The sequence below is a fragment of the Mastigoproctus giganteus genome, chromosome 6 (assembly GCF_048544385.1).
Source record: "Mastigoproctus giganteus isolate SK-2022 chromosome 6, ASM4854438v1, whole genome shotgun sequence".
Classification (NCBI taxonomy): Eukaryota; Metazoa; Arthropoda; class Arachnida; order Uropygi; family Thelyphonidae; genus Mastigoproctus; species Mastigoproctus giganteus.
In genome coordinates, this window is record NC_143580.1 from 26257589 (window position 1) to 26284053 (window position 26465).

At 39.9% G+C, this 26465-nt stretch overlaps 1 protein-coding gene across 1 annotated transcript in view; it reads right to left on the reverse strand.

The window, feature by feature from the left end:
- The window catches only part of LOC150084105 (putative glutamate receptor), a 57546-nt gene that overhangs the window by 11670 nt on the left and 19411 nt on the right, over positions 1-26465 (reverse strand). Inside the window, exons 6-8 of the mRNA XM_090376117.1 lie at positions 19727-19814; positions 11726-11884; positions 11547-11643 (exon numbers count right to left, since the gene is read on the reverse strand). Of these exons, the coding sequence (XP_090232243.1) occupies positions 11547-11643; positions 11726-11884; positions 19727-19814 (344 nt within the window). The remainder of the gene's footprint in view (positions 1-11546; positions 11644-11725; positions 11885-19726; positions 19815-26465) is intronic.

The window sequence follows — 26465 nt, forward strand, 5'->3', positions numbered from 1 at the left end:
ATAGTAACGACTATCTATTGAATAACTAGTCGTTAGTGTTGTGTAACAGTGTTTTAGGAACATAAGCGACTAATGCTATATTGCTCCGGTATATTCTCTGTAAATTGTGTGTTTTCTGTTTGCTAGACGAAAACCGAAAACCCAGAGTTTCTGGGAGAAAAAAACACGATACACTCGCCTGAGATCAGTCAACTCAGCATAGTTGTTAAAAAGGCCCATAGAAATTCCGTTTGTCATGGACTGGACTCGAATTCAGTCTTTTCTACACGGTGTGGGGAGGACGGTGACGCTACCAACTGTGCTACCCACGAGGGCCCTGACAAGTTAAAAAGTGTGAATCATCTCATTCACACTTTTTAACATCTTAGGTTATTTGAGTTTATTCAGGAAGCAGACAGTCGACATACGAATTCGCTCTGACGCAATATACTGATGCCGTATGGTTATGTCATGTTAGGTTTTTGTTAAGCACCAGACCAACTAAGGGTATGACGGGACTACGAGGGGTTTCCGAAAAGTAAGGTAACAGTTTTTTCTGTCGATGATGTTTAATAATACGAAGTTGAAATTGCACACCAAGCAATAAGTGAACATGCACTACTTCTTCACAAAGTCTCCAGTTTTATTGATGCACTTGTCCCAACGATGGATCAGTTTATAGTAATAGTACTAAGAGTAATAGGGGCATTTGATGCAAGAAAGCAAGCGCATGAGCTTATGTAGCATCAGACAAAAAAAAATCACAGAAACATTCCCTCTTAAAGTTTGTCCAGTTCCTTCTTGAATCTATTTAAGTTATCAACTTCCACAAGGACAGATATAAGTTTGTTCCAGCAATTAACCACCCGCCCAAATACCACAGTTACTCCTGTGAGCAGAACAGTTGGTAGAATCGCTGTCCTCCTCACAACTGGTGGAAAAGGCCTGAGTTTCAGTCCCATCATTGATATTAAGGATTTTTTCACAACGTGGCTGAATAAGTCGGTCTCAAGAGAGGGTAGTGTCATTTTTTGCTGGAGAAAATCCGATAATCGGATTTTTCGTCCAGCAATCAGAAAATCGACCAGAGAACACCCGCAATTTGCAGACAATATAAAAGTATCAATATGGTCTTAATCTCTGGTCCTCCTAAAACCTAACAACGGCAACAATACCATAGTTCATATTACATGTTTAACTACTGTGATACGTACTTCTCGCACATTAGTGCTGTCCAATCTTTTTCGCTGGCCGGGCACCTTTTTACATATTAAAGTTTGGAGGGAGCTCGGCTATACAGAAAGTTTGGAAAAGAAATAATCGAATAATCAAAGACAATCAAATACGTACTTATATTTGTTTTTTCTTACTGTGCATCACATACAATTTCCATGATAAACTGTGGAAAAATTAATTTATATGAACTTTGACTCTCATAAATTTGTTTGTGTAAATTTGGAGGAAAATATTATTAAGTATTTTCAGTTTTATCGTTTTCGATAATACCAGTAGAACATTATATTAATAGTACAGACAAGGGGAAGTGCAGTTGCTGTTTTGAGAGCGCTGAGTTGTATACTCCTGCCATAGATAATCTTTACTTTTTTAAGTATCAAGTTTTTATTCTTAGCATTAAACTGATATTTTCATATAGGGCAGGTTGAATTTGCATCTAGGTATCAGGCCTAAATACGTGCTGTCTATAAATGGGGCGTAATCTACGACTGGTTTCCCTGTTTCTAGAATGAAAACCGCGAGTTTCCAGACAAAATCCATGCAACCATGTATGCAACATGGCGACTAAGAAGGCGACGAATTTTCTTTTTTATTTTAAAGGAAACGCTCAGAATTTTCTTTTTTATTTTAAAGGAAACGCTCAGAAGTTTCTGGGTAGCATTTATAATTCGACTTTCTCATCTAAAGACAATGAATATTAGTAATCCTGCTCAAGTTCTCTCCATTGATGGCCTCAGCAAGGACATCAATGGAGAGGACTTGAGCAGGATTACCAATACGACAACTCGCAACTCAGCAGTATTAACTCACGAGAAACCAAAACTTTCGAATCCTACTTATACTGGTCTACAATGTGCCAAAGGAGTACACGAAAGAAGAAATACTGGAAGACATCTTCTACAAAAATCTGAAGGAGTTTGGTTTTTCCCTGGATGAAATCACACAGAAGATAGCATTTTGATTCTGCACAGGATTCAAGAACAAACTGACAAACTGGGCCATATGTTTCCTACCCCCCAATATCCTAAAACACATCTTAAGTAATGCCAGAATATCCTTAGGGGGTATCCTCCCACAAATTTTAAACGATTCACAGTGGTGGTTAAATGCTTCACGTGCTTGCCATGTTGTCACTCATCCCAATACTGGACGCACAAGGTTGTGTCTTGCGAACATTGTGCGGAAGGTGGGCACGTTTTCGCACGTTTTTGCAGTTTTTGCACACAAAGCGGATTTCCCGAAATATGTAAATTTCAAAAGCAGAAATAAGGATCACAACCACTTTGTCCCAAACTCCAAATGCCCCGAGTATCGCTGTGCAGTTCAATTAACCAGTGCGAAAATCATACATGAATAACACGCCAAATCGCAGCATAAACCAGAGAAACCAGAACCGGGGGCCCAGAATTAAAATCCTTCAGGTGAATGCGCATCGCTCAAGAATGGTGACGGATAAGATCATGGTTGCTGCCCTGGAGAGGAAATGCGATATTATTGTCTGCAGGAGCCATATTCCACCTCCCAAGCTGGTGGAAACTCTTTCAAAATCACAGAATATCCAAGTACATCCAGAATGTTCTACACTACGGCAGTTTCCCCAAACGCGCCTATTATCGTCCTGAATAATCAGACTGTTAACACATAGATATCGCCTGTGTACCCAGAACTCCTCCTGCATTCATGTTGCTACCCAAGAGATATCCTTCTACCTTGTTTCCCTCTACTGCCCACCAGCAGGTGATATTCAAGAAGCCCCAAACCTACTTGAGGACTTCCACAGCAGATTGGGACATGCTAACTATGTCGTAACAACAGATTCCATGTTTGGCACAGTAACCAAACTGATTCTCGCGGCGCCCTCTTGAGGACTCCATTCTGGCCCACATTCATTATCATTATCAATATTTATTTAAACATACAATTTTATACATTCTCATGATATAATAAATATCAAAGATATTAAATATGTTGAGATATACATAAGAACTTACAAACATATTGGGGGTTAACAAGATCACATTTCCATTATTCCCATTTATATTCTGGCCCACAACTGGACAGTACACATTGAAGGTGATAAACCTTACACCTTCTCCAACGTGTAGGCGCCTCCGTAGCCAGGTGGGAAGGAGCAGCAGTGCGTAGCACACGCTTCTTGATTAGACCGGGGTTCGAGCCTGTCACCACCAAATACGGAAGATGCGGAAAGGTCAGGGAATGACCACCACATATCCCGGAGCAATATGGGCTTAGTTGCTAATGCTCCTAAAAACCAAATAAATAACAAACTAACAAACATCCAACGTGTATGGGGAGTTCAACATCGACCTCACTTTAATCCCCCCCCCAAGTTTCTAATCACATTGCAGAGTGCGACGTGCTTACTAACATTTCTAACAGTGACCGGCGTGCCATCTCCTTCACTATCATGGCTACAGCACTAAAGAACAATGGCAACAATCTGGAGGACCTTAAAAGATTCTCAATGCGAAACATTAATTGGGCTAAATTTAGAGAATCTCTGCACCTTGACTTCAAAGCAACAGCTCCAAACCTTAACAACCTCTGTTCAGGCCAGTGCCTCGCAAGCACTGCCTGATCCTGACGTTAATGCTCTTAGGCAAGAGTACAGGGAAAAACGAAAAATTTACCATGGAGCCACCGCGGAGCACAAATTAAGGTCTAGGAAACAATTGGTTTCCCAAGCACGGAATAATGACCCCAGAGGACTCATATATATCTAAATAATAAACTGAAAATTTAAGGCCTAACTAAACAAACATTTGGAGTGACTGGATGGGTGAAATGGGAAGAGTTATTAATTTTTTTATTATTATTATTATTATTTTTTTTTTTTTGGCTGATGCTGTATAAGCTTGCTTTCTTGCATCATATGCCTCAACTAATGCTAATGCTAATGATAATATACATGATCTGTAGGTACAAAATTTTCAGCCCAGATATACACAACACAGCGCAATATCAAAACAGTGAAACATATGACAAGCACTCAACAGTGGACAAAATAATTGACCACATCTCTTCAGAAGACGATCCCAACTTGACAATATGCATCAAATTTAAATTCGAGCAGATAATGCCACTTATGAAGGTACCCTTGGACGTTGATCTTTTCGCTGCTGTTGAACTTGCTGTTGCTGTGGCCAAGTTGAATCCTAAAAAGTGTCCAGGCCTCGACCTGGTAGAAAATGCAGTCATCACCAGATTTCATGAGCTCTATCCTAATGTTTTGTTAAATCTTTACAATAAGTGCCTCTTGGAAGGCATATTCCCCAATTTCTGGAAGTAGGCACCGATGAAATTATTCAAAAACCGGGAAAACCGAATACGCACCCAAGAACGTACCGCCCAATCTCTGTGTTAGCCAACGTGGGAAAGCTGTTTGATAGAATCATTGGTCCCAGAATTCAAACTGGCCTAAACTCACGAAACCTCTCATCCAACTCGCAGTAAGGTGTAAGGTGTAAGGTGTATTTAGTGTCAGACGGCACCAGGGGTTTCCCCCATCTCCGCGTAGTTTTCATTGTGGGTGTACCAGTTCACTGGAAATGCCAGAGATTTAAAAGTGTATGGATATTGAATATGTGTAGTGCCGTGTACCGTTGTTCATCTGGTCGTTTAGCCGCTGGACCCCTGCTGAGGCCCAACGTTGCCCCACCTTTGCCCCGTGGAGGCAGACCAGGAACCCAGTAGGCTTAAGTTACTCTGGCAGGTCCTGCCACCTAATTTCCTGAGATTTCAGTGGCTAGGACCTAAAAAAAAAAAAAAAAATTTTTATTCTATTTATATTGCATGCATATATGCGTGCATACAAGCACATATATACACACATGCACATATGTACACACAACGTGCATACACATACCAACGTCAATCGTGGGGTTGACGTCGCTTAAGTTGGGCCAGAACGTGGGTGAAGATATTTTGGATGTATTTAAATTTAGGTGTGTGGGGCTTCGCTAGCGTGAAGATATAGAGAGGGGGGGAGGCTGAAGACTGGGGGGAGAAAGACAGAAGGATGGAGCCAATAGGGAAAGACAGTAGAAATGAGGGGGGGCGACGAGAGAATCGTCTCCCCGGGGGAGTAGGGTTTAAAGGAGAAGGGGGCTAGGGTGCCCTCTTCAGGCTGCCGTCAGGCTTTGGGAGCTAGGCTCCAGTTTGTTGTTTGTTGTCTCTATTCTTGTCCACTTGACTCAGATTGGGACACTCATGAGGCAATCCCTGTCCTTTTTTTTTTTTTTTTTTTTCGTTGATTCTCTTTTCTTCTTCTTTTTCCCTTCTTCTTTTCTTTATTCCTTTCTTTTCCATTCATTTTCTTTTCTTCCACAGTTTTTTTTTCCAGGAGTTGTCTCTGTCTTATGCGATTTATGTTGCTGTACTATCAGCCTCGGTGTATGGCAATTAACACCCTTCTCCTTGTGAAGAGGTCCTGTGCATACTGGGAGAGCGCGCGGTACTCCTCTTCCGTGTCAATGAAGTGATGTTCAATATGGCTTCAAGAAAGGATCTTCCACAGAACATGGCACCAGGGGTTTCTCCCACTTGAGGGGGAAACCCCTGTAACCCTTGTAAACACTGTACAAATTCCACGGCAGTCTATGAGATGGCCATCTTTGTGGAATTTGAGGGTGCCTTTGATACTCTTTAGTGGGAGAGTGCCCTCAGGTCCCTTAGACTGGAAAACCGTAATCAATATCTTTGCAAAGTAATAAGATCCTACTTCAGTAACAGATCAATTCAGGTCATTGCTCAACACCTGTCATATTCAAAATTCATTAACAGAGGTTGTCGACAGGAATCAGTGCTAGGACCACTCCTTTGGAACATCGTACTTGACCACTGGCTCACCGGAAATTTTGAAAATTGCGTCAATTTCGCTTATGCAAACGACTTCGTTATCTGCATTGCAGGAAGATTCAGGAGGACCCTTGAGGACGGAGCAAAGATTGTCCTGGATAACCTGGACAATTAAAAATATCAAACACAAAAACAAAGCTAATGACCTTCAAAAACAGGTTGGATTACCGCAGACCAGCTAAAGTGCTTATTCACGGGAAACAAATTCCATATGTGGCACAAACTAAGCATCTTGGCATTATACTGGACGGCAGGCTCAGTTTCCAATCACACGTGAACAGTTTAGAAAACAAGACTAAAGCCTTCACCACAGCCATCATCAGGATCTCCCGTTAGAACTGGGGACTCACCAAATGAACCCAATCTCTCTACTACAAAGCTATGTTCTTACCAGTTGCCTCCTGTGCTTCCGGGGTCTGGTTCCACAGGGTTACTAACAGCAAATTCGGGCAAAAATCCTTTCCATGCAAAAAAAACAATCTGCTGGTGACACACCGAGTACCAAGCAACAAGAACAATAGATTTCAACCACTGGTGTTTTTTTTTTTAATTACTGTAATTAATTTTTTATTATTATTTTTTATTTTTTTATTTATTCACCGATTAGTAATACAGAAATTTCCGAAGAACAACTAATAAAAATAATAAATTCACTACCTGACAAGTCCACCATAGGAATTGACGCAATACCTCTGTTTAGTCTAAAAATTGCTTCTCATTTCATCAGCAAAGAGCTCACTCAACTCTACAACAAAGTACTCAAATTTGCACAGGTGCCTTCAAGTATGATAAGGCACAGGTGCCTTATCATACAGAGTCGTGGCAGTTCCGAAAAAGCCTCATGCGAAAAGACCGGCTGACTTCAGACCAATATCAATTGCCTCTCCCTTCCTGAAATGCCTCGAGAAGTGCATCTATAATGATGTAGCACTCGCAATCTTTGCGCATAGGCCTGAACACACCCATTATGCCATGCCTAATAGATCTACGGTAACCTGCCTACAGTCATTACCACAGAAAATACTTCAGGCATGGAATGACAACGAAGATCTTCACACCATTTTTCTCGACATGAAATCTGCTTTCGACTCAGTCCAAATAACACCCCTTCTTGCCTTACTCGAGAGATTCTACGGGATATCCGGAAATATGCTCGAGATCCTCAAGAATTTGCTATCTAGGAGAATGCTTCACTTCAAAGGCGATGGCGTTAAAGTCACTAAAAGCCTCGAAGTAGGGATCCCACAAGGTGGTTGTCTCTCAGCCTTGTTATTTGCAGCAATATTCGTTCCACTAATGGATCAAATTCCAGCGTTCCTATCGTATGCTGATGATATTGTTTGCTACTTGCCATGCAGACGCAATGTTGGTCCTTCACAAGAAAGACAAACCGCCTCTGAATCATTAAACAGCTACCTAAATACATTCTATAAGTATGCTAAATTTTTTGGCCTGTCAGTCAATCCAGAGAAGTCAAACTATCTCATCTTTACACCAGGTCGGATGACTTCTACTGATACTGCATCTTCTCTACTTCCGGAATTGGCAGGAGATGTTCTGACTCCCACAGACAGTGTCAAATTCCTAGGAGTAATCCTGGATGCCAACCTCACCTATAAAAAACAAATCCAAGCACAGTATTCCAAAGCCCTAAGAGCGTTCTGGGGAATGAAAATTGATCTGTGCAAAACCCACAATAAGAAAATAATCAAGAAGCACCTTGCAACTTACTTCTGTAGTGTACTCTCCTATGCCGTGGAAGTTTGGTCGGCGGCACCACCCACCAGCCTCAGGAAACTATGGGGCCTCGAATTCTGGGTGCTGAAGTGGGCCAACTTGTGGTCGCACCAGATCTACACTACATCTAAATCTACTCTCTGCTGCAACCTGCAATATACGCCCATAATCCACAGAGCCCATGTGCTAAAAATAAAGTCATTCCTTCATCTGTGTTCAGCTAAGCAGGATCACATCAACATCTGGAACACGGTTGGCTGGCGTTTGCCAGGCAGACATCTCCGTAGTACTCCCTCCTTATGCTCAAGGCTCCAGCGGTTACAGAATTTCAAGAGACACTTCCCTAATGTGACTCTGGACACTCTCAACTCGCTCAACATCGACATCGACCTGTGGACGATAGACAAGGCATACCGAGATGGCATCTTGTCCTATCTTGCTGTTTGTAAAGGACATTTGTGTAAGTGCCGATCTTAGTTAACTTATGTAATTTGTTTCTGCTCAACTTGTATTCCTTTTTCGCTGTAATTACTACTTCATTCATTTTTACATTTTGACTATTATCTTTGCTTTGATCTATTAATTATGATTTAGTTATTATTATTATTATTTATTATTATTATTATTTTTTTATAAATCAAAATCACTTGTATAAACAACTAATTGTAAGATTCCTCTGGCTTTCTGTGTAAGGAATCACTAGTGTATAAAATTTATGTTAATAAAGAATCTTATTATTATTATTATTTATTATTATCGTTGTTTTTTATTGTGGTTTTTTTTTATTTTTTTTTTTTTTTTCTGCCGGTACTCAGGACTGGGCATAGTACCGGATTTTACTGGTATCCACTGGATGCCGGTGGATACCAGTAAAAGGTGCACCGGCATCCAGTGGATGTCGGAGTTTAGCGCATTACTGAGGCGGAGATAGTAGAATATGACCCGTTTCACGTGCCTTGGGGCGGTCGTCAGGCAGCAGGTGCTCAGTTGGCTGCTGCCTGGTGTCAAAGAGGCCTGATACAACACGCCACACCCCAAAAACGCACTAACACATGCTTATTCTTCACTAACGCACATTGCAGGCCCTGTTTACAGAGATTGTAGTCGACACAGAGACAATTAGTGGAGATGGACCCAGGTTCTGGAGCCGCTGCAGACAGGTCACATACATACATAAAGACAATGGCAGATATGGGCTGAATTTCTGTATGAAACACGTGCATAATCTTGTTTATCATTTTATTAGAGATAAATGAACTTTCAAAATCACCATACCTTTTCCTATGAGACTTCCATATATCATCCAGGAAACGTCGAAGAGATTTGCTTTTGGAATACAGGAATATCTGGATGAGACGATTGAAATCAGGTACATCAATAAAGCCATAATGAAAGCTGCGATCAATATTGAAAACCACATCTGAAACAAATAAAAACATTTCTGAAGGGTTTTTTTTTTTTTTTTTTTTTCATTTGTAGCAAGCATGTGGAGAAAAGAGAAAGTTACAACTTACAACATACATCTAAAAGTGCCAACATTTCAAAAATAAACAAACAAATAAAAGTTAAATGTTGGGGAGACGATGTCATGTTCTTGAATTTTGAAGAATTTAAAAATCTAGATGACACTGATAGAAACTCCTCAAGGTCTTGTGTGTTATCTAAACTTAGATCACCATTGGGCTAGACCAATGCACCTATTGCCTTCACCATGTTCGTCCGGCTGCCCATCCACATGTAACAATGTGACTCCTAATGAAACAATTTTCATGAAATTTTATATTTCAGCCATCTAGAAAAAAACATTCTAACTATCCCAAATTTCATTCAAATCGGAACAATAGAAATTCGACAATTATTATTTCTTTGTCCATCCCTCAGCATGTAATAACTCGACTCTCAATGGATGGATTTTCATGAAATTTTATATTTCGCTCTTTAGAAAGATTTGTCGAGCCTTTCTAAATTTCATTGAAATCAAACTAATCCAGCAATTAGCATTTCTTTTCATCATACTTGGTATGCAGCTTATCACCGTATATTGTAGCTGAAGCGTTATATATTTTGTTTATTGCCACTGTGGGGAATGCGCAGAAACTAAATATTTTCGATTCGCGCATTAAAGTTGTTGCTTTTTTTTTGCACTTATCTTTTTGTTATAAATCATGAATTATTAGTATGTGCTAACGCGCCTGAAATATAGCGTACATTAACAAGCTTGTTTTTATAAAATTGTTTTTCTAATTTTTCTTTCTTAAATTAGTATTCTTGACATACCGTTTTCGGAATTCTTAACGGTGTATTTATTTTGTTAGACTTGAACGAGACCTGTTCTCTGTTATTCCTAGAGTTTATGCTTCAGGATGGCTTGAAGTATCCTATAGACGCACAGCGCCTATTGTACGTGAATGCATAGAGACACTGAGCAGGGACAAACTATTTGGAGGTATTCTTCACAATCGAGCGAGGTGAAAAGTGTTCCCAAAAACTTGTCTTTGGTATGCGGCATCTTCACAAAACCTTTTGGCATTAATCTATTTCATATATTTCATATTAATGAGAAAGTTATTACGAATTTCAAGATATTCTTGGGGATCTTAATTACAGACCTTAAAGTGGTATTCTTGCCTATTTGTATATACGGCACTGGCGGGTGGTTTTGGTTTTCTGCTAAGAGTGCATCCAAAAGAAGTTTTCAACTATCCAAAGAAGCATGCTACTTGCCACGTGTCAAGCTTACTAAATCGTTTCCACTCCTGTTTTGCAAGTGATTAATTATTCTGTCATTACTACGGATCTACGAAATAATATTGACTGAAAAAACACGCTGCTGGATTGTTGGTCTGTTACATCTAAAGCGTTATTACCTCCAAATTCATTCCTCACATTTCTTTTGTTGTACAGTGTTCCGTGCAAAAATAGTTCTCACCTATTCCCTATACCCTTCTTATTCTCACCGGACATGACTCCATGCCGATCAAGCTTGAATGTTTCCACCTTTCTGATACGCCACTTAATGTCTGTGAACGCTTGACGACTGGGAACACGTTCTGTACCACTGTTCCCGCAATCAATACTTTCTTCATCCCCAGGGTGCCTACTGCAATCTCTTCTCTCCTGGTAACGAAGCTCAAGTTCAACAATCGAAAGATGTTTTCAATCAATTGCAAACTTTGACAGTCTAAATAGATCGTCAATGAAGCAGAAACCTTTGCCAACAAGGTCTTTTCTAAGCGACATGCGCTACTAACGTCTTCTGCTGCCTCCGTATCTCCGCCTACAAACGCTTTACTGTGCCACACGTGACGAACTCCATTGCATCTTTGGGTCCATCACGACTGACGTCTAGTTGTGGTCCAACTCCTCTGGAGTAGACGGGCATTGAGCAGACTTTTCAGGCGATCATCTTTCTGGTGGCAAAGTGGTCAAAATATTTGTCTATTTTCCAGTGTTAAGGGAAAAAACTAAACCGCATTACGCTTAAACTTGCAATCAGGATTGAATGGGCATTATACAGTTGAAGAATTTGTTTATCATTTCAGATGGATTTATGTTTAGTTTTGCAACTTGGTTTCTCTTCTACAGTATATTATTTATCATTTATATGTATTAAATTACTATTTCCAATTCATGATTGCAATCATGAATCCGCCTATATAATGACCTGGATGCATTACATTAAAAAAAGGATAAAATGAACTGAATTAAGAACATACGAGTAACTGAAGTGCTGCTATTTTCGAACACAGCACGACAACAACACAGTTTTAGGAAATTTCCGATTGTTTCTAAAAATATTACTAAGCAGTATGCCTGAAGACATAATTAAATAGAGCCACTATCACAATAATTAAACATTGCGATATATATTTGGGAAAAGGCTTAAACTGATTACCTGCATGGAAAATGGTGCTGCTAAAATCTCGGGCTTTAATGAAGACCTTGAGGACCTCGTTACGAAAACCATACGCAAATATCCATAGGGAAAAAGATAATCTGCTCCTAGAAACCTATCATTCAGCAGTACCATTCCATTAACGACAATGTCAGCTTCCTTCGTAAATAAAATAAAATTAAATATATCAGTATTCAGAAATGTAACATTAATTAAGAAAAATATGGCTTCTACTTGTGATATCTCAATAACTACAAGTATAGTGTATAGTGTGTTTAGGGTCTAACGGCATCAGGGGTTTCCCCCATCTCCGCGTAATATACATTGTGGTGTGATACAGAACACTGTAGAGGCCAGAGGTTTAAAAGTGTGTGGATATTGTGGTGTGTAATGTTTTGTACAGTTGTTCATCTGGTCTTTTAGCCGTTGGGTCTCAAATGAGACCCACCGTTCCCACACTATACCTCGTGGAGGCAGACCAGGTACACCAGTATTTTAGAAATTTACTATTTACTCTGGCAGGTCCTGCCACCTAATTTCCTGAGATTTCAGTGGCTAGGACCTATAAAAAAAAAAAAAAAAAAAAATTGGAGGGGGGGGGGGTGGAGAAACGCTAGAAACTGGGTCAGGCCGAAAGAGATATAAGTTATACGGGTTAGAGTTCATTTTTTTTTTTTTTTAATTTTAGTGTGCGGCTTGTATAGTTTTGGCAAGGGTCAAACGCTAGTCGCAAGATAGCTAGAGAGGGAAGTTAGACTGAAGAATGGGGGGGTGAAAGACAGAAATATGGGGTCAATAGTGAAGATAAACCCAAAGGTGGGTGGGGCAGGCCCATGTCTCACCAGGTGAAGATAGGGGATGGCAGGGGGGATGGTAGAGAGTAACCATCCCCTGCCAATGGAAGGGAAAGAAAGTGAACCGAGTGAGGGTACCCGGTTCAGATCGCCTAATGATGTTTCGGCAGCAAACTGCATAATGTCTTTGTCAGGACTTCGTATGCCATTCCTGGGACATATTGTCCCGTCCGTGGGAATGGTCAAGTCCAGATAATGACTCCAGTTTAAGCCAGTGGTCAGATCCAGGTTAAGTTAATGATTAGTTTTTCAGATTGTAGCTGTTAGGTTTTTGTTTGGTTGACACATCTAAGGATCTTTATTATGGATGACGAGTGGTTAGTTTGTGGGAAAATTCCTGCTAAGGTTGTGGGTATGTTCTTCTTCTAGTAAAATGATCCTGCGCAAACTGCGTTAAGGCTTTATAATTGTCCTCGCTCTCCAAGAGATATTGTTCTTGGTTTATTGGCGAGAAACGTATTCTAGTTATTAAGAGGCAGGAGGTCCTCGTATAGTTGGCAGTGGTGCATGTGGTGCTCCCACGTCTCTGGCTGTCCACTTCGGTGGTAATAACACCGGTATAGAAGGACTATTGACCCAGGCCCGGTGCTAAGGATGGGCACCAGACAGCAGCTGCCCATACGTTGGCTGCACCCTGGTGGCATAATAGCCTGTCACAAACAAAACAACGCACATACACTGACACTTTTCAGGCCCATTATGCAGAGTTTCTGCACCATAACAGAGTACAAAGGTGGAGATGGGCTAAGGCCTAGGAGCCACCCCGATATAAGAACACACATGCAAACACACACAATACCTTGATTACCATTATATAGAATGGATATACAAAGTATATATATATATATATATATATATATATATGATAATGTCCATAAAACTGTATATAATCTTGTATATAAATTGTTTATATCATGAGAATGTACATAAAATTGTGTGTGTAAATAAATGGAAAATGGAATGGAATGTCCACAGTGGCAGAGAGGGGTGTCACTCAATCCGAAACTGGAGAGTTTTGCTCTTATTGCACCGTTTCCCGTGAGCAGGTAAGATGTCAGCAGTCCCGGTGAAAACCAGTTTGGGCTTTTGGGAAACACTAGTTGATTATCCGGTATGAATCTTCGGGTGACTTGCCTTTTTGTCGAAGTCGTCCAGCGTGTTTGCCAGGCCTGCTGTAGGTGGGTGAGAAGGCGTTTTTTCTCGAATTTACGATCGTTCGCCGGATCAGTTATGTAGTCTAGGCAGGTGTTTGCTTTGCCTTTGGATAGTTGATAAAGCAACCTACAGCGGACGATCTCCAGGTCCAGGGGGAGAGCGCCCAAGAGGACCTGGAGGGCGTGGGTGCTTACAGTACAGCAGGCTCTCGAGATTGTCAGTAGGACTGAACGTTGAATGGTCTCTAGCTTCCTTTTGTTTACTGCTGTCATCGCCTTGTGGAACCAGACTCCTGATGCGTATGTTATTGCTGGTAAGAAGACTGCCTTACAGAAGAGGGCTAGGGTCCTCTTCTTAAGCCCCCAGTCGCGACGAGTGACTCTAGCTATTAGTGCGGAGTATTTTTTTGATTTTGCTTCGGAGGTAAGTAAGATGGGGTGTGAATGACAGATTTTTATCCAGCAGAATACCAAGATATTTAAGTTCGGTGGAAAGCTTAATTGTTGTTTCCTGAATCTTTATCTGGGGAGGCCTTCTGATATTGAGAGAACCTTTAAGTAGGATGGAGCAGGTTTTTGTTGGGGATATCTTTAAGTGGTTTTGGGTGGCCCAGTCTTGTAGGATATTTATAGCACGGTTTGCAGAGATCTCTATTTGAGTTCTTGAGTCTGTCGCCAGCATCAGGATCAGGTCATCCACATAGGCCTGCGATCTCACATTTCCAAGGTCGAGGTTTAGAAAGCTGTCGAGCACCACGTTCCACAGAAGTGGGCAAAGTACTGAGCCTTCTGGGCATCCTCTATAGACTGGTCGTGTGACTGAACAGTACGGAGCACTGACGGTTACTGTTCTGTTTGCAAGATAGATTTTTATACAATTGTACAAATTAGCTGGTAGTTATGCTTTCCGGAGTCTGCCGAGGACGCTTAGCCACCAGAGGGAGTCAAACGCCCCGGCAAAATCCACTGAAATGACAAGGAAGTATTTATGGCTAGTAGTGGTAGCTGCTTTGACGATATTCTCTAAGGCGTCCACCGTGCAGCATCCCCTTCTAAAGCCGTATTGGTTGTCAGAGTGAAGGCCTTGTAGTAATGAATTTCTATTCTATTGCTTAGAAGATGTTCTAGGAGTTTGCTTAGTATGGATAGAAGAGCGAGGGGCCGGTATGACTCCGGAATGGCCTGCTTCAAGGCAATGGTTGAAGAGGTTTAGGATCTCATTTGGGATGGTTTCAACAGCCTTCTTTACTATCTCGGGCTCCAGCATATATTCTCCTGGAGATTTCTTATTTTTTATTTTTGCTGCAGCGGTGTCCAGTTCTTCCTTGGTGAAGCTGTCTTCCGTGGTGTATGTGCTGTTTTCCTCACATAGTAGTATTTGCTCGTGGGTGCTTGGTGGCATGTGTTGATGGAACATGGCGTCAAGGATGTTATTTATAGATTCGGACCATGTCTTTGTATACGTGCCTTGTGGCGTCTTGGTGGCTAGAATGACTTCTCCCCTGGGGAGTTTCTTTGTGATTACTCTGTAGACCACTCCCCATGGAGCAGAATTTCCAACTGTAGAGACTAGGTGCTCCCAGGAGCGCTTCTTCCTTTGTTTAATCAGGGCTGTGTATTCATTTCTTGCCGTTCGGTACTGCTGCTTGAGATACTCTACTTCCGCTTCCGGCCATGTCCGTCTTGCACGTTGAAAATTTTTCCGTCGGGTGTAAACCTCTCGTCGCAGTTGTTGGAGCTCTGGGCACCACAAAGTTACGGCTCCAAGAGAAGGTTTCTTCCTTTTAATAGAGTTAATTGAGCTTTCAGTGACTAGGCTTACGATTGCCTTTTGGTGCTGGTCTGCGTTCAGTCCAACTGTGCTGAGAGAGTGGGCGGCCATGAACAGTGAATCCTTAAATTCCTGCCAGTTTGCCTTGTCAATTGCAAATCTATGTAGAGTTTGCCTTATAATTTGTTGTCGGCTTACTGATCGGTGCAGTTGGAAAGTTATTACACGGTGGTCTGAAGTGGTCCAGCTTTCTCTAACTGTCCAGGATGAAAGGTGTCGTGCAACGGATCTTCTGGCCAGGGTGATATCAATTGTGGCTTCCCACATTGTACTAGAGAAGGTCGGTAGGTTATTTGGTTGGTTGAGAATTGAAAAAGAACTGTTTGAGAGATATTCTTCCATTCTTTGTCCGTTGTTTGTGCCTCGTCTATCTTGAGTTTCACTGAACCACGCTCGACCTGCAGCTTACGTCGGCGGCAACGATGATTTTTGCATTTGGGAATTCCAGAGAGATGCTTTGTAAGTATCTAATAATCAGGAGAATATCCTCCCCCGGCCGAGAGTAGAGAGAAACTGCGTAAAATTCTCCCAAATGGGTGATGATATGGGCACAGGCTGCCCAGGGAAGGCAGTAATGCGGTATTTTGGTAAAAGTGAGATCAGAGTTTCTGACCAGAATAGCAGCCCATGGGGTCTCCCCGTCCACTTGAACGATCTTATAAGTCAACGGATACCCTCTGACTGCCTTACTATGCGAATATGGCTCTTGAAGAAAGAGGATATCGAGGTTCTCCTCATCTGCCTTTTTCCTCAACTGCGCTGCAACTGCTTTAGCTCGCTGGTCATTAATTACTGTAAAATTTTACAGTGGTAGTATTAAATGGTTTAAGGTAAGTCCCCATAATCGAGCCTTAGTTGGCATGTGCTCTTAGCTTTTGCGTAGACAGGGCATTTATTGTCTCGGATGGAATGATCTGCCTGCATTTTCATTGATTTGCAGTTTGCGCAAGTGGGTGGGTCTTCTTTTTTAGTGCACGAGTTAAAGTCGTGGCCTCTCTCAGCACAGTGTCCACATCTGGGTTGAGCTTGGGTACACGTGTGTGTCGTGTGTCCAAAACGACAACACTTGTAGCATTTGTGGACAGCCACATGCTCCTTGAAGCGGTGACTGCCCCAATTTATGAACACTCTATTTTGTTGACTTATTGTTCTCCAGGCTGCGGGGGAAAGCTCCACTACCCAGTTGATAGAATTTCCCCCTCTGGCATTTTTTTGGAATTTCGGGAAAACGAGGTCATTTGGTTCAACATCAGGGTGATCCTGCTGGAGGTTTTTTCTGTATAGTTCATCCTGGAGTGTTGCTGGGGTTAGGTCCTTTTTGGTATCATAAATTATTATGCTGGGCCCCTTTCTTTTCGGGGGTGCAGCCTGTAGGCCAAATGTTTGTATTTTGGGGTTACTAATGATTTTGTTAGCTTCTTCTTTCGTCTCAGTTTCAATGTTGACACCAATATTACGTGTCTTACGCACAGATTTAAGTTTTGCCATTTTCAGGTCTTCTGCTAAATTTGCGACCACTATATTATTTACTTCCTCACTTGTGTGATGATCTTCTGTGGAAGTAGGTCTAACAATTACCAGATGTGGTTTTTGTAGAAGAGTTTTCCTTTTGGTTGAGTTTCCTGACTCAGTTTTTTGTTTGTTCAGCATTTCTGGGAATCCTCAGCGCGTCTGCATAGGTAGGGGCGCGCTGTTGCATTTGATTATCCCTACCGTCAAGATATGCCTCGAGTTTAGCCACTGCTTTCTCGCGTTCGAGGTGCGTTGTAAGTAAAATGGTTTCCAACTTCGTTCATAGGGAAACTATGTCTGTGCGCAGAGCTGTACTGACTCTGCTGTTGATTGTCTTCATTAAAGTTTCTAGTGCGGTTCTCAGGTAGAGAACCTGCTCTAAAACAGGACCCTCAGGCAGAGTGGGATCCAGTGGTGTCTCTTAATTATCATTTTCTCCTTGCTGGGAAGATCGGTCTTGTAGTTCCTTTCGTTCACTTTGGGATCTGGTTTCCATTTCTGATTTCGGAAATGATTTTTTATTACGCTTCTTGGAGGCTGGAGTAGGCCTGGAGGCCTCAGTATCACCCCGTAGGCCTAGAGTTTGGATAGTTTCAGGAGTAAAGTCCTGGCATTCATCAATGATATTATAGTCTGCAGTGGACACGATTTTCGAAAAACGGAAAACAGGGGTTTCCAGATAATCGAGTGGCCGTTAGTATTCTCCTAAAAAGTAGCAAAATGATGGTTGAAACAAGTTTCTATGATAAACAGGAACCGGGCATTGGGCTGTAGCCTTCTGGTCACGTGGGAAAAATAGGAAAAGCTCAAGCGGAAAAACCTCTAAATGAACAGAACAAGGTTTGTTTTTATTTTTTATTATTATTTTTTATTATTATTATTATTATTATTATTATTATTATTATTATTAGAGGTTTTTGGGGACGATTTTCTTGCAGGATAAGCCCGGGGGAAGTTTCATATTTGCCACAGAAAGTTTGTAGAAGTATGGGGAGCACGCAGAAAACATGGTAAAGTTAGTTTAAATCAGGCAAAAAGTTTCAGAGACGTTGTGCCTGTGGGCATAAGAGGAGAAAAGTACAATTTGGGTGGAAGAGGTATAATCCCTAACCTTGTCGCCACGTGACGTTATTCTTGACCTTGTTAAACGACAATTACTAAGCAACTTGCTGACACACAGCGGGTGGTCCCCTCCCCAGTCACAATTTGCTAGATATTAGCGTGGCAGCTCCGAAAAGACCGAAAACTGCTCTCTTCAATTTCCTGCCAATGGCGGCATGGCGACCTAACCATTGACAAAGACGTTGAATAATTAACGTTAAGATCTAGCAGAAAGATCCCAGAAAACACCGAAAAAGTCTCACCAACGGAAACCTCTTCTAAACTTGTCTATGGACAACATAATTCCAGAAGTATGGGGCACTTTAAGCACTTAAATTAAACAAAGTATCAGGAGCTCGAATTATTGCGTCTGCATGCCGAGACCTCCAAGCTGGACTCATATAACTACAAGTATTGGAACACAAATGAATTTCGTGAAAGGTGCAATTGAAAAATATGAAATCGAAATTTTGAGAAGATAAAGAGGAAAACTTAATGAACTAGTCTAACTATAATACCTCGATAAAGGAAATTATATTCATAGAAACATATATGAAGATAACAATCAGCATATACTTAAAGACTGGAATCCCCATATTCTTTTCAATGGGTTGGTTGTTATTCGTTAATGTTGTTATAGAGTATTTTGAGTATATGCATCAACGACTTAGGCCATATTGCACCGTATATAATATGTCTTTGAACTGTGTGTGTGTTCTGTGGTCCAGTTGGTGTTTGGTGGACGAAAAACCAGAGTTTCTGAGCGAGAAACCACACTATTCTCGAATGAAATCGACTAAATCAGCAACATTGTGAAAAAGATCCATAAAATTTCCTCGCGTCATTGATGGGTTCGAGCTCAGGTCTTTACTACCCGATGTGGGGAGTGGCAGACGATGATTATAAGAACTGTGCTACCCACGAGGGATTTTTAATGGGACCAAATGATAACTTTAGAAAATTTAAATTCGAAATGGGAAAGTTTTAGTGGCAGAGGAGAAAGATGCATGAAATGATTAGCCTTTGAGTCATTGTTGATAATCTGAATAAATATTTTGTATCCACATTCATGTGTGAAGAAATTTTTAAATTTGTGAATATCAGTTGCATAGCTATTACTAATTCAGAGTTAATTATTTTATTATAAATATAACACCTAAACAGGTGCTTTAGGTGTTATACTGAAAATGCCCACGGATTTAAATGAAGTCACTATGGATTGGAGAGGTACCAACGTCTTTACTAGTCACATAAATGACTCATGAGGGTGAAATCAGCAATTTCCTAACTTTAAAATTATTTCTGTTCCAGGAAAGTTCCAGATCTCAATTAAGGATGTAATTTCCATAGATATATGTAGTTAACATGTGTATTACTGGATGTTTTTCTTGAATTGAAACGTGTAATTTTAAAACATTTAAATGTGTAATCGAAATAAATGAAAAAGATGAAATTGAAAATAATGTTTGCCTTCATCAGTCCTTTTTCAAGAAAAACATTAAAAGAAAGTCTTATCTGAATTTATACCTATCCGTAAGCGTTATCCTACCTGTCTATGAAGCATTCCAATGAGTCCTGTAAAGTTCTTTCCATTGATGCCTGAAAATTTTCTCTCTGCCGGTGTAGAAAGTTCATAACTGTTAAAATAGAAAGTTTCAAAGTATTAATGGAGTACAGCTGACAGTTATCGGTTAAACATGTGAATTCTATAAAGCAAGATGTCTTAACAAAATAAATACTTGTAATATTGCGCTTCTATCAGGAACGCAAAGGAATTTTTGATTTTAAATAGCAGCTTTGTAATATTTATTGCAAGCTAACTAAAGAGTAATGCAAGCTAACTAAAGTGGGAGATTTGAAGATTTTAAGGTTATATATGAGACGCAGAAGTATGTATCAAAAAAACAAAGCAGTTTCCACATTTTTACCAAAAATCTGCTTCACATACTTTATTTTGCTAAAATGTGCCATGTACACATCGTGGATATCATTTAGTAGAATCGCTGTTCTCCCCGGGTGGAAAAGATATGAGTTCGAATCGTTAACGTGAGGAACTTTGATGGGTTTATCACTCCGTGGCTGAGTTAGTCGGTCTCAGGCGTAGATAGCAAGGTTTTTTCCCAAGAAACTGGAGGTTTTCGTCCAGCAAATCGACCAGAGAGCACACGCAATTTACAAACACAAAACACATGGGTAGATGTAATCAATTACGGCTGACCCAAATAAATAATTTGTATTTTTTTGTTGAAGATATATTCTTGCTTGTAGGGTTTTAGGCACGTGAACAATTTAGGTAGGTGCATTATAGCCAAAGTAGTTTATGCGCCATGAAACACCCAAACAACAACACCTTTTGCCATATTGAGGCATGTATAATACAGCTGTAAATTGCGTGTGTTCTGTGGTCGATTTTCTGTTCGTTGGATGAAAAACCTGAGTTTCCAGGAAATAGACTACGTTACCTTCGCCTAAGACCGACTAACTTGGCCACGTTGTTAAAAAGGCCAACAAAAATTCCTGGCGTAATTGTGGGGATTTGAACTCAGGTCTTTTCCACCCCTTGTGGACAGAATGGTGATTATACCATCTGTGTTACTGCGAATAAATTATGTTTGTTGAATGTTTTATTGAACTTAAACCATATACAGTGAAACTTCCCTTTAACGGACAGCCATGGGGAACGAAAATTTGTCCGTTAGAGAGAAGTGTCCGCTAACAAGAAGTCTGAAGGAGAAAAAAAAAAGAAAGAAAGAAAAATCGTTAAACATTTAATGTAAAATTAAATTAAAATATATACAGATTTTGAACAATATTTTTGTAAATAATATACAATTACATACACAAGAGATAAAGAAAAATCGTTAAACGTTTAATGTAAAATTAAATTAAATTATATACAGATTTTGCACAATATTTTTGTAAATAATATACATACAATTGTGCTATGCATATTATGACTTTATCTTAAGAAAAATACATACAGTAATCACTTATTTTCTTCTGTACCTTCTTCCGGCTGATAATTTTGTTTTCAACATTTCTTTGGAGTGAAGAAACCATCGAAAGTCCTTCAGTATCTTCTTCAGCGGCGAAAAACATTTTTAAACGATTGATTTGTATGAGCGCTTCTATTTTCATCGGTGGTTCGTCGTTAATATGTTCTTCGACAGAATGACCTCCTTCCATTTCTTCATCCTCATGAGGAACTTCTTGAAAAATATCGATGATAATGTCGTTCATATCTAGAGCATCATCTTCTGTAGTGAGGTTCGAGTCTATATCTTTGAAGCGGAAGTATCGTACATTATCAATAGATGTTCAAGTTCTTGTTCTTCTTGGTGCTCCACATTGCTGTTCACAACTTCAATTTTTGCGTTTGAGAAGCCAGACTTTGCAAAACAGTTCACGACAGTTTGTTTTCTAATTGCGTTTATTGAAGAGGAAATCCATCGAAACGCATCTAGGATGCTGAGGTTCTTTGCAAGGTCACTCGCACATGATACATCGTTCATGTTTGCAATGAGATGTCTTAAAACACGTTTTCTGTAGTGAAGTTTAAAATTTTTTATTATCCCTTGATCCAAGGGCTGACACTCTGCAGATGTTTTTGGTGGCAGAAAAACGATTTGTGGGGGGTGAAAAAAAGAATGTTTGTTTATATATTTAGTTATTGTTTTATAGTTCTTATTTTTATTTCGTTTTGTTCCCTTATATGTGTTTGTCCACTTTATTCTTAATTCCCCCACTTACGCATCTGACTTTACTTCCTAGGAGAATTCCAGATTCGTGGGAACTTCTCAATTGTGTATAATTCCCTTCGGAAAGGCTGAGTGTTCATGAATGTCAAAAGCACACGTTAATAACAACAACAAAGTTTATTTACATATGTATATACAACAAAATATACAATTGAATAAAAAACATGTAATATGCATACAAGGTTAAGTCAAGGATACCTTGCATATATTATTCTTATATTAACAATCAATATGCTATTTTCATCATTATACTCTGTGTTCTCGCCATTCCGTTACAATATACTGAAGACCAATCATAACTTTCCTAAGGTCTCTATTTGTTATTAGTCTTTCAGTTGGACCAACAATTTTTCATTAATACAAACACTACATTCAATTATCTATCCTTAGAAAATTCAAAGATTCTCACTATATTCAATTATCTATCCTTAAAAGATGGTCAAAACTTCTCATAGGATTCAATTATCTGTCCTTAAAACATTCACATATAATCCTTACTACCCTACTAACATATTATAATCTTTTGAACAACAATTTAATCTATTACTTACCTTTCGTTTCTCTTGCATTTTACAATAACCTTTTTGAATTAATTAAACTCTGTTAGTATATATATAATTTACTTCAGAGATAATCTATCTATCAATTTACTTCTTTGGCTATCTTTTCTTCATTAATTAATCCCTATACTGTTTCACTAACAGTCCTTGTTAACTTACAGTACTTACTATTATCTTTTATCTTTCCTTCGCTTTCCGGGGCGGTTTCACACTTCCATTTGGCTCACTGAGGATCTCCTTCATCTGCTTTCACCTGAATTTGCTACAGATAATTTTTTTAGGAACTCTTGGCTGCATGGGACTGGCGTTCTTTCTCCACCTTATTCGGGCTACCATCCATTCGCTGCTTCCTTCCTTCTCATCGAGCTACTAATTTCGCATTTTCGCTCCTTCTCTTGAGCTACTGATTCTGCGGATTTCGCTCCCTTTCTCTCCACCTTATTAAAACCTAAACAAGAAAAACTCATAGGGCATCTCACACTAACTCCTTCTCCTCTCCACTTTATTAAAACTTATCACAAGGAAAAACTCATAGGGTGCTACCCTCGTTTTATCGCCCACCTATTAAGAACTCTTTCAATAAGAAGAAAAGAAGAAGAAAACTTCTCAGGACGCTACCCTTCTCTTTTCCCACCACGACCAAACACTCCACTGTTAACTGACACATATTTCCTACCACAACAGAACCCTCAACTGTCCATGTTACTATTTCATTTTACCTATCTCGACGAAAATCTCGACTGCTGTGTCCACTGACTATTTCATTTTCCCTAGCACCAACAAAAACTCAACTTAGAATCCCACTAACTCGTTTTCCTAAACATCCACATAACTCAACTCGGGGATCTGTCTCTAACTCATCTTCGCAAAACACTCCCAAATTCTCAACTCTGTGTCCTCTCTCTCCCCGTTCACTCACTTTTTGTTCATCTCCCTTTCTGTACCGCCTACATATGTCAAATACACCCTAGTTTTCTGTTTAACCAATCTTACTCATTTTATTGTTTACCAGAGTTGACACCCTCTACTAATAGCCGTTGCTGCTGGTTTCTATTGTTCTGGTTTACCTGTGTGAGCTGGGAATCGAGTTTACCCAGGTTGCTAATAGCTTTTCAGTTACCTCTCCCCTTGTATAGACGTTGTCTAATTTAATCCCTTGGCTGTAAGGTTCGCTCCCCCATATTACCATATTATAAGTTTTACTTTAAACTAAATCTCCCTCCTCTATAAAAAATCATATTTGTAAGATTTTACATCTTACAGATTTGAATGTTGGACAATTCAATGTGCGGGTGAGATGCAGCATTATCCATGAAAAGAATAATTTTTCTGTTTTGACGAATCATGTTTTGGTTAAAGTAACTTATCCATTCGCTCGTGATATCTCGTGTCATCCACGCTTTTTTTATTAGACTTCCAGTCAACATTCAAAAGATTCAACTTTATGCCCTTGAAACAACGAGAATTTTGTGGTTTTCCTATACCAAGAGGTTGTTCAAAGTCTCCCAGCATATTTGTACACAATAGTACAGTCAAGCGTTCCTTAGAAATTTTTCCGCCCTGGCACTTTTCGTTTTTTGGACTCATTGTTTTTTCAGGAAGAGCTTTAAAAAACAACCCTGTTCCGTCAGAGTTGTAAATATCCTTAGCTTCAAAATCACCACTTAAATCTTCCAATTGGACGGTCCACTCTGTTACAACCCCAGTATCAACAAAATCATTCCCGAAAACTGTTGGACTTCAAATTGACAATGTAAAATCCACCTTCACCACTTACGGTTTTCCAAGAAATTTTATGCCGAGATTTGAACTTGTCTAGCCATCCCAAAGAAGCTTTGAACTCATTTACTCCCATAGATTTCGCAACCTCTAAACCCTAACAATAGGCCCATTAATGGGAATTTTATTAGCACGTGCGCGACAAAACCACTCGTACGTAACAGTGTCAATTTGAAGTCCAACAGTTTTCGGGAATGATTTTTGAACCTGATCATTTCCGTGTTGCCAAAATTGTTTGAGCAGTTCGTTTTTTTTCTTTAGGATGTCGTTTACCTGCGTCTTCCCGATTTTGAATTTTGCAGCGAGATTGCGAACACTTTTTTTGCCGATCATACGCATTAATGAGTTCGACTCATTTTTAAAGTTAAATGTTTACGAGAAGACATTGTGCACTTCACACGACACTGAACAAAACTGGAAACTGAAACTCAAAAGACGAAAGGCTGACCAAATTCCTCCCCCCCTGCACACACCGAATTCATCAGAAGTTTTACATGTGCCTTAAAATTCTTGAAAAAGGGTTTAGAACCGCAACGTAAACCTTGATAAAATTCAGAGAATCGGAAATAGAAAATAAACACACGAGACACCTCTCGTTAACGGACATCTCTCTACAACGGACATTTTCAAATTCCCCAACTCACCTCCATTGGTTTTAACGTGTTTTCAGCTTCTGTCTAGCGGACATTCTCTGTAACGGACGCGGACAGGCAATCTGCACTGTTTCGTTTAGATTAGCACTTAATTTGATCTCCCCATAACAGACAGCGGGCGAGCTCACGGCCCTTTTTCTAGGAACGTTTCTTCCACGTATTGCCTCAATCGTGTGTTTATTTTCTATTTCCGATTCTCTGAATTTTATCAAGGTTTACGTCGCGGTTCTAAACCCTTTTTCAAGAATTTTAAGGCACGTGTAAAACTTCTGATGAATTCGGTGTGTGCGCGCGGGGGAGGGGATTTGTCGGTCTTTTGAGTTTCAGTTTTCAGTTTTGTTCAGTGTCGTGTGAAGTGCACAATGTCTCCTCGTAAACATTTAACTTTAAACGATAAAGTCGAACTCATTAATGCGTATGATCGGCAAAAAAATAGTGTTCGCAATCTCGCTGCAAAATTGAAAATCGGGAAGACTCAGGTAAGCGACATCCTAAAGAAACAAAAAATGAACTGCTCAAACAATTTTGGCAACACGGAAATGATCAGGTTCAAAAATCATTCCCGAAAACTGTTGGACATCAAATTGACAATGTTACGTACGAGTGGTTTTGTCGCGCACGTGCTAATAAAATTCCCATTAATGGGCCTATTGTTAGGGTTTAGAGGTTGCGAAATCTATGGGAGTAAATGAGTTCAAAGCTTCTGTGGGATGGCTAGACAAGTTCAAATCTCGGCATAAAATTTCTTGGAAAACCGTAAGTGGTGAAGGTGGATTTTACATTGTCAATTTGAAGTCCAACAGTTTTCGGGAATGATTTTGTTGATACTGGGGTTGTAACAGAGTGGACCGTCCATTTGGAAGATTTAAGTGATGATTTTGAAGCTAAGGATATTTACAACTCTGACGCAACAGGGTTGTTTTTTAAAGCTCTTCCTGAAAAAACAATGAGTCTAAAAAACGAAAAGTGCCAGGGCGAAAAATTTCTAAGGAACGATTGACTGTACTATTGTGTACAAATATGCTGGGAGACTTTGAACAACCTCTTGGTATAGGAAAACCACAAAATTCTCGTTGTTTCAAGGGCATAAAGTTGAATCTTTTGAATGTTGACTGGAAGCCTAATAAAAAAAAGCGTGGATGACACGAGATATCACGAGCGAATGGATAAGTTACTTTAACGAAAACATGATTCGTCAAAACAGAAAAATTATTCCTTTCATGGATAATGCTGCATCTCACCCGCACATTGAATTGTCCAACATTCAAATCGTTTTTCTGCCACCAAAAACATCTGCAGAGTGTCAGCCCTTGGATCAAGGGATAATAAAAAATTTTAAACTTCACTACAGAAAACGTGTTTTAAGACATCTCATTGCAAACATGAACGATGTAACATGTGCGAGTGACCTTGCAAAGAAAATCAGCATCCTAGATGCGTTTCGATGGATTTCCTCTTCAGTAAACGCAATTAGAAAACAAACTGTCGTGAACTGTTTTGCAAAGTCTGGCTTCTCAAACGCAAAAATTGAAGTTGTG